At 47.6% G+C, this 13,451-nt stretch overlaps 1 protein-coding gene across 1 annotated transcript in view; it reads right to left on the bottom strand.

The window, feature by feature from the left end:
• LOC132213911 (protein Daple-like) overlaps positions 1–2,476 on the bottom strand; it is a 142,232-nt gene extending 139,756 nt beyond the window's left edge. The window contains 3 exon segments of the mRNA XM_059660791.1: positions 675–793; positions 1,236–1,376; positions 2,393–2,476. Of these exon segments, the coding sequence (XP_059516774.1) occupies positions 675–793; positions 1,236–1,376; positions 2,393–2,476 (344 nt within the window).
• Positions 2,477–13,451: the final 10,975 nt, after the last annotated feature.

Raw genomic sequence — 13,451 nt, 5'->3', positions numbered from 1 at the left:
GAGGGCTCCTCAGAAGCACCCGGAAAGCCCACCACCTGGGAGACCACAGCGGGGAAGGAGGGGGTCCTGGCTTCTAGGAGTGAGGAGGGCGTCTGCACGTGGGGCTGCAATAACGCTCTGGAGTCCAAGGTGAGCTTTAAGTTGTCACTGCAGCGCTCAGACTACACCACAGACCTGAGCTTTACTCTGGGGGTGCGGACAGGGAAGGAGCCCCCAGAGCCACTGCTCCCTCCACAGTCAGGGAGGCAGGGAGGCCCCCTGGCAGGGAGGTGAAGGGGGCAGCTTCCCAGGAAGTGGGCATGGTGCCATCACCAGCTGCAGGAAAGGGGGAGCAGGCCCACCGGACGGGATGGGAGAGACACATCCTCCCTCCAGCCAAGAGCACCCACACTGGGCCCGAGGCTGAGCGGCAGGCTGCTGCTCTGAGTCTGCCAGGTCTGGACTGGCCGGAACCCTACAGGCCCAGCAGAACCCTGCTGTGCAGGCCCGGGGAGGGGAGGGAGCGGGCTAGCCCAGGGCTCAACAGGGACCCAGCTCACAGCAGAGCCCCATCACCCCAGGGCACTGTGAGAGCTGCCCCGTTTGCTGCACCGCATGGCAGTGAACCACATGTGCGAGCAACGTGGGTGACACAGGGCACAAGAGCAGAAAGACCGGGTCACTGGGGGACTCACAGCTCCTGCCTGACGCCGCGCAGTGTGGCCTTGGTGTCCGCCAGCTCCACGGCCAGGGGCTGCGTGTCCTCGCTGGGGCGGCTGCTGGTGTTCCACTCCTGGGTCAGGGTCACGACCAGCTACAGCAGGGCAGACAGAGGGGTCTCACCGGCGAGCTCCTGTGCCCGGCACAGTGCCCGCACTAGAACGTGGTGAAGAATGACCAAAAGACGGAAGAAAGTAAAAGAGAAGATGGCAGCCAAGACTGCAAAGCCAGGAGGGAGGCAGGAGAAAGTGGGGAGTTTTTAAGAAGCGAAGATATATTTAGTGAGAAAGAAGGGCCGAGGGAATGGAGCAGGCTCCCCAAGCTCAACCTCTGAGCTCACACAGTTGTCTCAGGGGACTGTGCCCTGCAGGGAAAGTGCCCACACCCTGCCCCCTCGGAAATGGGCCAGGAGGACAGACAGTGCGCAAGCTTGAGGGGAAGTCAGGATGAGGAGCGCGGCCATAACTAGGGCCCCAGACCCAGGCCCCTCCCCACTGTCCCCCAGGCTGTTGAGCCACCCGCAAATGCAAACACACCTCCCTGTAACTGTCTTGCTCAATTAAGAGCCTCCTGAGGCGACAGGTCATGTTGCTGGAGAGAGACTCCAGCTCCTCCAGGGCCATGTCTGGGACCTCCAACCTCTGCAAGTTAAACAGGGTCTCCTGGTGGCGGGTCACCTGAGGGCACACAAGGGTAAGGTGCTGCAGAGGTCGGGCAGGGAGCAGCGCTGGGGTCCCCGAGAGCACCCACCTCCCAAGGCCACGCCCCCTGGGACCTAGGCCCACTCTCCCACAGTTGACCCACCTCACTGACATTATTAACCCTCAGCCACCAAGTTCCTGTGGGGGCGGGCAGGCTCCTCAGCAAGTGCAGCCACACTCTGCAGCCCAGCTCTTTCCTCACACACCACTGCTGCTGTCACACTAGCTCGAGGAGGACACTGACTTCCCACCAGACAGCACTCCTCCCAGTGTGGGAGCTCCCTCAACTGTCCAGGGATTGCAGTCACACACCACCCATGTGTCACACAAAGCGGGTAAGCCTGGGAGGGGAGGGTCAGGAGGGATGGCATCTTATTCTGCAAATAAAATCTAACGCGAAGATGGCAAAATATCAGAGCGCTTATGTCAGAAGTTTGGGTCCATGACAATCTTATATTTTGAGGAAACCATTCATAACCTGAAATACTTCTCAGGAGAGCCTGTATCTCATCCCCACTGGCCACACAGGACCACCTGGTTCCTCTTTCTGCCGGGTGTGAGCGCAGGCCCATGGCCTCATCCTCACTGGGCAGCCTCTCCTCCACCTGCCGACATCACCTCCTTCAACCCAGGGACATGCCCTTGACGGGGAATCAAACCTGTGACCCTTTGGTCGGCAGTCCAACAATCTAAACCACTGAGCGAAACCATCTAGAGCCTGGACCCGCAGCCTAGCCCGCTGGCAGGAGCAGTGAACTCATCTCAGTCCAGGGCTGGAAGCGCCAGGGGGTCCTGCACCTGGTGCATGGGCTCCAGAGTAGGAAACCCCTCAGGTTCTCAGGCCAGGACCCCCGCCCCCAGTTTGGAAACCTGTGAAGACCCCTGAGTCCCAGGACTGCTAGGGTCCAGGAGGGTGGGGTCTGTGGAGACCCCAGGGGGGCGGGAGAGGAGCCAGGGCACCAGCAATGGGACAGGGAGGCAGGTGCACTCACCCCCGCCACCAGCGTGCTCTGCAGAAAGAGCTCCATGAGCTCTCGTACAGTAACGTCCATCCTGAGGCTGTGTCCACCGTCCATCGCTATGCACACAGGCTCTGGGCCCACCGTCTCTGAGCCCACCAGCTCTGCGCCAAGCAGTGCCAACGGCTACTCGCCCCACATTCCAAATGGCTCATCACCCCACATTCTAAACTGCTGTTTGCACCACATTCTAAACTGCTATTTGCTCCACATTCGAAAAAGGCTCTTTTCCCCAAATTCTAAACGGCTCTTGAGCCTGTATTCCTAACAGCTCTAGGACCCATATTCCAAAGGGCTCTAGCAGGGAACACAGCTGGGTCATAGGCTGTGGCAGCTCCCGGCCAATGCTAAGTGCTTTGGAATACACAAAAATTATGACACACTCCCTGTGAAATTTAAAATCATTCTGGGCACATAAAATATGAGGAAATATAAAAGGTCTATGTCTACATCCTATGTACTTATAAATGTAAATTAACCACTTCAACATAATTTTGCCAATCTCCATTTTTAATTATTTTTTCCATCAGCCAAATTGCAGAAATTTGATCAGTTCCTTTGAAGTAACCATTCGTTTTATTTTGTTAAGTCTGACCTAGTAGCTCAGCTTGGGAGTTCTCTTTCCCATCACAGTGAACGGAGACCCTCCAGTTGGTAGTTCATACATTACAACACCTAAACCCACCAATTAGCTGCCTACAAAACGATTTGATACAATATTAACTAGTAAGTAATTTAGAGGAAAGAAAAATGAACAAAATAAAGCTGCATATTTGGGAAATATTTTAACAAAAAGAGCCTGTGCATAGCTTTCTGTGCAAGGAGCATTAAACTAGCACATGCAAGAAAGACATTTAGAGAACAGATATGCAGGTATGTCAGAACAAATTTAAACATCTAGGTTGTCAATCAATGAACTAGAAGTGTTTTAATTACTTTCTAAACTAGTAATCGTTTTATTTTGGTTAACTAAAAATTTTATTTTGATTTAAAATAAATTTAATTTTTTAAGTAAATGAAATCTTTGGACTTATGATAGAGGGGGGACAAAGTACCAGTTAGCATTTTTAGTAACTACCCAGCTCCAATAAATATTACAAATTCCCTAAAGTCAACGAAAAAAAATGAAAAAAAAAAGCCCACCTACAGGTGTTATTTTTTCATACTCACCTAAATCAATTCCTCTTATAAAACCTACCAAAAGTCTAACAGCCTTCATTTGTGAGAAGCATGATGAGATTTAAAATAATGCAAAACAAAATGTGACCGAAATGGGAAACAAATTTATAAATGTAGTTACCTGAACTGAGAACACAGCACATTACATATAACTTAGAGATTCTTGATAAATTTATTTAATGAATATGCAAATCAAGATTTGAATAACGGTTGATTATATGAGCTTATGCCAATGAGATATTAACTGGATACTAAAATTTTAAACTCTCTGCTTCCAAATTTCAGGGCCAAGGTTTCAGAGAAATGCAGCACAATTTATGGGACAAGAACTGTTTTAAAGAAAACACATAACAGTGACATAGAAAACAGGGTCAGGCAGACTGAAACCACAAGAGTGAGTGCAAGCCAGGCACAGTGATGAGCACGTTGCACACATTATAGCTCATTCAATCAACTCAAAGGCCTCCAGGTGTTCCATCAACTCCCACTGACTTAGCTGAACGTTGGACCTCAGGTATGCAAAAATTCTAGGAGTAATATAAGGTTTTCTATCCTGAAAACCGGTTCCATGCCATGGCTGCTATGGCTCAGTTGGCTGGAGCAGCATTCCATACACTGAAAGGTTGTGGGTTTGATTCCAGTCAGGCCATATACCTAGGTTGTGGGTTCAATCCCCAGTCAGGGTGTATATGGGAGGCAACCGATCAATGTTGCTCTCTTACCTAAATGATTCTCTCTCTCTCTCTCTCTCTCTCTCTCTCTCTCTCTCTCTGTCTCTCTCTATCTCTGTCTCTCTCTCTCTCTCTTCCCCCTCCTCTCTCTCTCTCTCTCTCCATCTCTGTCTCTCTATCTCTTCCCCCTCCTCTCTCTCTCTCTCTCTCTCTCTCTCTCTCTCTCTCTTCTCTCCATCTCTGTCTCTCTCTCTCTCTCCATCTCTGTCTCTGTCTCTCTATCTCTTCCCCCTCCCCTCTAAAATCAATAAGCATATCCTCGGGTGAGGATGAAAAGAAAATGGTTCTATTAAATCTTAGAAAACTTAGAAAGTAATTTTCAAATTTTAATAGTTATAAATTCCTATCAAAATTCCCAATAGTTTCAAAGAATACCTTGACTCGAACTAAACCAACAATTCAATTATTTTATTATACAAGCAGTTTTACTGCCATCTGAGTCAGACCCTCAGAACGTTCTGCCGTTGGATTGGAAATCAATAGATACAGCTCTACAATCAGATTCCTAGTTGGGAAAAGTTTAATAATAGTCTTTAAACATACGATGAGACATTAGCAAACACCTCTACACTTAAGATATGTGGACTGTACATGTGGGATTTTGCAAGGGAATGAGGAAGAGGGGAGGTGAGAAACAAAAAAGTCAGAATCCCTTACTTGGAGAAAGTTATTAATAAAGCAAAAGTGTTAACAACTGGACAGCCCTAACTGGTTTGGCTCAGTGGATGGAAGTCGGCCTGCGGACTAAAGGATCCCTCTCTGGTTAGTTTCCAGTCAAGGGCATATATCTTGGTCGCAGGCTCGATCCCCAGTAGGGGACATGCAGGAGGCAGCTGGTTGATGTTTTTCTCTCGTCGATGTTTCTAACTCTCTGTCCCTTTCCCTTCCTCTTTGCAATATCCATAAAATATATACTTTTTTAAAAAGATAAAGAAATGGACAGGTGTGTACCTTTTCATTCATGAAATAAAAATATGTGACCTAGATTTTATAACATAATTACTTAGAAAGCCTCTTCCCAGCCTTCATTTTGCAAATACAAAGAAAGTGGGAAGGAAAAAATTGAGCTCTTTAGAGCAGCGGTCGCCAACCTTTTGGACCTCACGGACCACCAGTGGTCTGCGGGCCACTGGTTGGTGACTGTTGCTTTAGAGGGCTTAGGAGAACAGAGACTATCTTGGATTTTCTTTCTCCAAGGAGTGTTCCAATGATTATTTCTGTGGGAGAGATAATCAACAAAGTCTCCAGTATGTCTACAAAGTTAAAAGCACAATTGGAAATGAAAAATAGGAAAGATTCCTTTTTCAATGCCCTCTTACAAAGCAAATATCAACCTAAGGTGACACAGCCAACGATATGTCCCGTGTATTTTTCTAACAAAAATCAATAATGCCAAAAAGCGCTGTCCAAAATCATCACGCGCGACTCAGACAGGAGCAGTGGACAGTCTGCGCATTCAGTGACTCCTCTGCCCTGTGCTGTGGCTCAGCTGAGTCCTAAAAGAGCAGGCCCCATGCAACAGAAAATGAATGATTTTGGTTTTATATAGAGTTACCACTGGTACTTTGCTCAAGATACAGATTCTTTTCATGGAGATAACGTAAAAATTATTATATGAAGAATTAGTTGCTTTTGAAGTTTCCTTTAACAAAGTGTTACTCTATAAAACAAAAGATGATCCTCAGCAGTAACCCTTGAAAAAAGGGAAATCCAGAATGTCCTAACTTTTCTATTATCTTTTCCCTCACAACCCTAGATACCATAATGTGTTCATGTATACATGTATACAAAGCAAAGGAGAGAAAAAGTAAAGATAAGGCAACACCAGAAAGAGGACTCTGTTAAAAACTCTACCTAAGTTATTAGCTACGATTCTTATTATACAGTTTATAGCGATATATAAAGATGTGTCAAAAACCGAACATACCTTGTCATGTCCTGAATCTCCGCCTCTGACAGTATCTGGTGCCATGTGTTCAATAGTGCCACAGAACAAACACAACAAATCGAAAAGGTATGACAGGCAACAGTTTCTGGTGGGAGACAGGAAATTTTGTAGGTCATATTTTATGAACTACTAGAGGCCTGAGCCAGGCCTGCACCCTCTCACAGTCTGGGGCTCCCTGTGGGCAGCTGGACAGCCTTAGCTTTGCTGCAAAGGCAGGCTCCTGCCACTGCCACTGCCCCTGCACTCGCCAGCTGTGAGCCAGGCTTCTGGCTGAGCTGCTCCCCCTGTGGTAGCCCACTGACCACCAGAGGGCAGCTCCTGTGTTGAGCATTTGCCCCCTGGTGGTCAGTGCGGGACACAGCATCATAGCTTGGTCTTTCTGCCATTAGGTCGATTTGCATATTAGCCTTTTATTAGATAGGATGATATAATAGACTAGGATAACATAGCTAAATTCTATTGTGATTACTGTTTATTGTAGCACCTAAAAAGAAATAAATGAAACACAGACCATATTTTATTTTTATTTATATATGTATATATCATAATTAAGTAGTTTTAATATACTTATTAGCATCTACCTATGACACCAGGAGGTCTCAGTTTGATTACAGTCAGGGCACATCTAAATATCCTTTTTTTTAGGAAAATCTTTATTGCTGAGAGCATTACAGATGCCCCCCTTTGCTCTCCAGGGCCCCCATCCACCCAGATCCCACCCCACGCCAGACCTTCACCACCCTATTGTCTGTGTCCTTAGGTAATGCATATATGCATATAAGATTTTTCCTGAATATCTTCCCATACCCCTCTCACTCCTTTCCTCTGAGATTTGTCAGTCTGTTCTGTTTTCATGCCTCTGATGCTATTTTATTCATCAGTTTATTTTGTTCGTAAGATTTCTTGTTCATTTATTTTGATTTTTAAATTCAGTTGCTGATAGATACGTATTTATTGTCATTTTGTTGTTCATATTTTTTCTTTTTTTCTTCTGCCTCTTCTTCTTCTTCTTTAAGAATACCCTTCAACATTTCATGTAATACTGGCTTGGTGGGGATGAATACCTTTAGCTTCTTCTTGTCTGTGAAGCTGTTTATCTGATGTTCAATTTTAAATGATAGCTTTGCTGGGTAGAGTAATCTTGGTTATAGGTTCTTGCTATTCATCTCTTTCGTTATTTCTTGCCACTCCCTTCTGGCCTGCAAAGTTTCTGTTGAGAAATCAGCTGACAGTCATATGAGTGCTCCCTTGTAGGTAACTAATTGTTTTTCTCTTGCTGCTTTTAAAACCCTCTGTTTTACTTTAACAGTTGCCACTTTAATTATGATGTGGACCTCTTTGGATTCATCTTGTTTGGGACTTACTGTGTTTCCTGAACTTGTAAGACGATTTCTTTTACCATGTGGGGGAAGTTTTCTGTCATTATTTATTCAAATAAGTTTTCAAGATCTTGCTCTCTCTTTCTTCTCCTTCTAGAACCCCCATAATGGGAATGTTGGTGCACTGGAAGTTGTCCCAGAGGCTCCTTACATTATCTCCATACCTTTTTATTCTTTTCCCTTTTATTCTTCTTATTAGGTGTCTTTTGCTTCCTCATGTTCCAAATCATTTATTTGATTCTCAGAATCCTCTACTCTACTGTTGAATTCCTGTAAATTATTCTTTATTTCAGTTAGTATATGCTTAATTTCTCACTGGTCCTATTTTTATGTCTTTGGCATTCTCACCAAGATCCTTGAACATCTTAGTAAGTCCCTTGAATCTCTCATTAATTCCCTTGAAGCTCTCATTAAGTCCCTTGAACCTCTCATTAAGATCCTTGAGTGACCTTAGAACCATTGTTTTGAACACTGTCTCCAGGAGTTTGCTTACTTCCATTTCTTTCATTTGTGACATGTTTCATTGTCTCTGTATTTTGGCAGCTTCCCTGTATCTGTATTTGTTTCTATGTATTAGGTAGAACTACTATGTCTCCTGGAATCGGTAGAGAGAACTTGTATATTAGGTTTCCTGTAGGGCCTAGTCACGGTTCAGACTCCCCAGTCACCTGAGCAGGGCACTCTGTGTGTGCTCCTGTGTGGGCTGTGTGCACAGTCTTGTTGTAGTTGAGAATTGACTGCTGTTGGCATCACTGGGAGGAATTGATTTCCAGGCTGATGGGCTGTGAGGACCAGCTGCATCCCAAATGGAAGAGCTTCTGTGCAGGAGACACCCATATGGAACAGGACTTGTTTCAGTGGGGCTTTGGTGCTCACTGAGTCAGCTCCTTGAGTGTGTTGCTTGTGGATGTGCAGAGCTGTAATCTGTTATGATATGAAGCGGTCCACCAGATTCATTGGCTTTGGGGCCTCCAGGAGATGCAAAGTCAGCCACTGCCTGGGGCCGCCTAGCAGGAGCTACAGAGGGATCTGCAGATGGCTGCTATTTGTTTTGGGCTAGGAAGTGCCCAGGCAAGACCCAGCTGTAAAGCCAAACAGGCTGGTGATAGTACAGAGTCTTCGGCCTTTTATTGATAGGTTCGATGCCAGCTGTTGCTTGTTTGAGATTCTAGCAAAGTCTGAAGCCTGAGCCATGATAGGCCACTCATATGGAAAATTGGCTACAAACAGCTTGGGTAGGGCTGCAAATTGGATGGGGTGAGGTCTCAGGGAATAACCAGGGTGGAGAAAACAGTGAGAGCCACGCTGATGGAAACTCAGATATGGCTGCCAGTCAGCTTTGTGACTGGGGAGGTCCCAGCACAGGAACAATGAACCTTGCAAGCACACACTTGACAATCATGCTGGCAAGTTACTCTCAGGGATCCTTCTTTTCAACAAAATTGTATGTTTATGTTGAAAGAGTCAGTACTTTAAAAATTAATGCATAAGTCGGGCCAGTGTCGCTCAGTGGTTGAACATTCCACTATAAACCAGGAGGTCACAGTTCAATTTCAGTCAGGGCACATGCCCAGGGTTTCTGGCTCAATTGCCAATAGGGGGCATGCAGGAGGTAACCCATCAGGTATTCTTTCTCATCATTGATGTTTCTATCTCCCTCTCCCTTTCTCTCTGAAGTCAACAAAAATATATTAAAATTAACACATAGATATACATATGATAGGGTGTACACTACCACAGGGCATAATCTTTGCAAACCAGCCTGAGGGTACAGTATTGATGCACAACAGCATGGACTGGTGAATGAAGCACAGAGCAATTTGCCACAGCTCTCAAATCTCCCCTGTAAGTACACCCCCTCGTCTCCTACAAGGTGGTGTGCTTTGGCCAGCAGCCATCTGGTCCCCTGGCAAAATAGCCCTGTTAGAAGTGTTCAAACGCATCTGTCTGTAACGCTGCACAACAATGCATATCTAATAGCACTCATTCTGAAATGCAGGCTGAGACTGGAGGAGGAAGAGGTAGAAGTAGGATGACTTGGATGGATGTCAACGGTCTAGTCAGGAAGTGAGACCTAGACCTGGAGGAACACAGCTGTGCCGGACAACTAGCAGGTGTGACCAGCCACTCAGACACTTGATGGGAAAGGTTTGAACATTGGGGAACAAAAGCTGGAAAAAGAAAATGGGGGGAGAGCAGATTAGTAGGGGCTAGTTAAAGTGTGGGTGCAGGTGAGCTCAACAGGATATACATGTGTCACTGACAAAATGCAAACACTAAATGTTAGAAGACCCCAGAGAAAGGCACCGATGGGCAGGATGGTACAATGACTTCGAAGAGTCCAGCTCCTATAGACTTGGAATATTCTTTAGTTAATAAATAAATGTAACCAGTAAACTCCCCATTTGAGCCCCTTCACTAAAGATAAACCTTAAGTGCCACTATATTATGTTCAAATATAACTTAAAAAAGAGAAATTAGAATTCTTTAGATATCAAGAAAAAATCATGCATAAAAGCCACTCAGGTTGGACGTTTTAAACACAGGAATGGTATTATTTTATTATATCAAATTTTATCAAATTTTAAATTCATTTGATGTCTTCAAAATAAATATAACTTAATATAGCATTTAAAAATAGCAATGCCGTTTATGTTAGTGAAGTTATTTAAGCACATACATTCATTCGATGGGATTTTAACCCAAATCAGCAGAGACCTGGTTTTATTTTTAAGTGACTCAAGGGCCACTCAGTGACTGGCGCCAAGGGCTTCGTGCCCCTCTCATCCCGGGAGGCCCTTCCTGGCCCCACAGAACTGGAGTTCTATGGGCGCAGCGTCGGGAGAGCTCCTCGCTGGGCACAGGCTTCAGGGGCTGCCCTGGGCTGAGGCGCCGCAATGGCTTCCCTGGAACCGTCATTGCTGGTGCCCTTCACGCCACGAGTGAAGGTGAAGTGAGGAGTGGCCATCACCTCCCGTGTTCCCGTCAGTGAACTGACCTGCTAGGTGGTCAGGCCCATGGCTGTCCCCGCATCTCCCTGCCATCCTGTCCTGGTCAGAACCGTGTGGCTGTGGGGGGTCCCAGTCTGACAAGGGGGGGGGGGGCGGGGCTGGGAAACTCTGGATCCACATGGGCTGGAGGAAGGCCCTGGCTCCTTTACACCCTGCAGGGAGCAGCGGGCCTGGCGAGGTGAGGAGGGAGGGAATCCCGACCTTAGAAGGTGGCTCCCTACGCAGCTGGTGCCCACAGAGCGGGGGCTCAGCTGGGAGGACCAAGCCCGGCCTGCCCTGCCCTGCCTGGCCCTGGCCACCTTCTGGGGAAGGAACGGACCACCTGCAATGGGCGCTGCTCCCCCGCGGGGCTGGCTTCTGAGGCCCCAGCACAGACTCCTCACCAAGGGCTTAGCTGCTCCAGGGCCCCGCCCGCTGCCCTCTGTGCTCCAGCCCATGCCTGCCTGAGGCCATGAGCACTGGAAAGCCACCATCTTCCAGAGACAGGAACTCCAACTTCCAGCAGGGGCGGGACTTCCCTGGGAGAGCAGTCAGCAGGGAGGGGCGGAGCTTCCTGGGAGAGCAGGGATCAGGGAGGGGCGGGACTTCCTGGGGAGAGCAGGCAGCAGGGAGGGGCGGAGCTTCCTGGGGAGAGCAGGGATCAGGGAGGGGCGGGACTTCCTGGGGAGAGCAGGGAGCAGGGAGGGCCGGGGTAACGCCCCCTGCTGGCCGGAGGGCCGCAGCCCCGGAAACGCGGCCAGAGTGTGTCCACTCTCAGAAGCCTGGTCCCCTGATGGCAGTGAATGCAGAGCTAGGCTCTCACTTCAAGTCAGGCGGGTCTGGCTTCTCCTATGGTAACTGGCACTTAGGGAATGTCTACTTCACATCTTAATAAGGTATGACTTTCAAAATACTGTCTTGTTAATTCTGTGTTAGCACTCAAAAGCTGAATTCCAAATGTGTTTCCTTCTTTTCTGCTCTCAGAATCCTAACCACACACATTCCTCTTGCCCAGGTAAGAAAACCACCCCCTTCCTTGCCATGAGATGGGTGCCTGTGGATGGTCAGGGTTGGTCACATACACAGCAATGAAAAGATAAAGGCACCTGAGCATCAAAAATACCACCCCCATTCTGGTAATGTCTCCAGGAAAAGGGTAACATTTCACTTTCTCTGTGTACTTTCTCACGCTGCCTAGCACATAGTAGGTGCACTTGGGGGTGACCAACGTCCCACCGTCAGGCACTTTGGTCTTTGGCCGGAACAACTACTGGATTTCAGAAGGCTAGAGAAATGGCTGACTGTGGTACAAAGGTGAAAGAAAGATCTGCTCTTTAACAAAATCTTGTATTCATAGTTCCAAACTGTAAGTCATTGCTCCGTGTGAGAAACACCAGGACAGAGGACTGAGGGAGGGGTTATCTTCTAATAATGTGCAATGAAGGACATCTGGGCCATGGTTCTGGGCTCAAAGTGGTGGCGGGCACGCGATGGAGATGTCCCTCAGGAGACAAGGGGTTGTGCCCTCGACCTCTGTCAGCACCACACCTCAGTGACTTGCTCAGATGTCCCCACCACTTGGCTGGGGCCCTCAGAGTTGGGCGCTGTGTCACTGGCACCTGCCTCATAACATAACTTCCATCCTGGCAGTCCTCTGGGAGTGACACCCTTTTCTGTGTCCTTCACAACCAGAGCCAAACTCCTCACTGACCTCTCTATACCATTTTGGGGGGACACCTTATATTTACATTCCATTGGTATCATTGTCCATCATGTGTCTGACCTCTTATACCTGTTTTGGGGGGACACCTTATATTTACATTCTGTTGGTGTCATTTTCCATCATGTGTCTGACCTCTTATACCTGTTTAAGGGGGACACCTTATATTTACATTCTGTTGGTGTCATTTTCTATCACGTGTCTGACCTCTTTGTATCTGTTTTGGGGGACAAACTATATTTACATTCAATGGGGACTCATTGTCCATCAACAGCCTGCCCTCTCTATATCTTTTTGGGAAACAGCCTATATTGACATCAACTGACATCAATCTTTCTCCTGGGGTTTCACCTATAGTGTGAATTTGGCTGGTTTCCTGACACATGGGTTCGTGTTTACTAAGGTGCTCTCCTGGGATGGGCTAAGCCTGGGGACTGGGGTTCTATAAAGAGGTTTTCCTTTGGAGTTAATGTGCTGAGTAAGAACTGGGTGTGCTAATGTGTTCTGTGTCTGAGTGTTTTGACACATATATTAAATACGTATTGATTCTGGAACACAAGGAAGGGTTTTTAATAAAATGAGTTGGAGTAGAATTGAGTCCTGGATTTCCTCACCGCTCCACACTGGCAGTGATGTCCGGGCTCCGGGCTCCCCACGTCCGCCCCCGGGTCCTGGGCCCCTGGAACACAGACATCCCTTGGCTAGGAGGCCAGAGAATGGGAAGCCAGGTTTCCTGTTTCCCAGGCAGCCGATCTTCCCAGGCCTTGGTGTATTTTAAGTCCCTCTAAGTTGAATCCCATTTTGATTTGGGATTTATATCACAGCAGGAGCTCAGCTTAAAATGATCCTTGGGTTTTCCAAGGCCACTCAACTAGGAAGAGGCTGAGGAGGGAGGAGGACGGCAGGGGAAGATCCCCCCTGACCTGACCTCATGGCGGCCCATCCAGCTGCCGCCTGCGTGTCCCTGCTCCCTCACCAGCCTCTTCTGTAAGGTGCCTCCTGTGGCCTCCTTTCCCCTTCTTTCCAAGGCCCTGCCCCTGGGGGAGCTGCCCCCTCCGCGAGCTGCCTTCCCCAAAGCTGGGAGC

Source organism: Myotis daubentonii, chromosome 12 (assembly GCF_963259705.1).
Source record: "Myotis daubentonii chromosome 12, mMyoDau2.1, whole genome shotgun sequence".
NCBI lineage: Eukaryota > Metazoa > Chordata > Mammalia > Chiroptera > Vespertilionidae > Myotis > Myotis daubentonii.
This window is presented reverse-complemented; position numbering and strand designations above follow the sequence as displayed.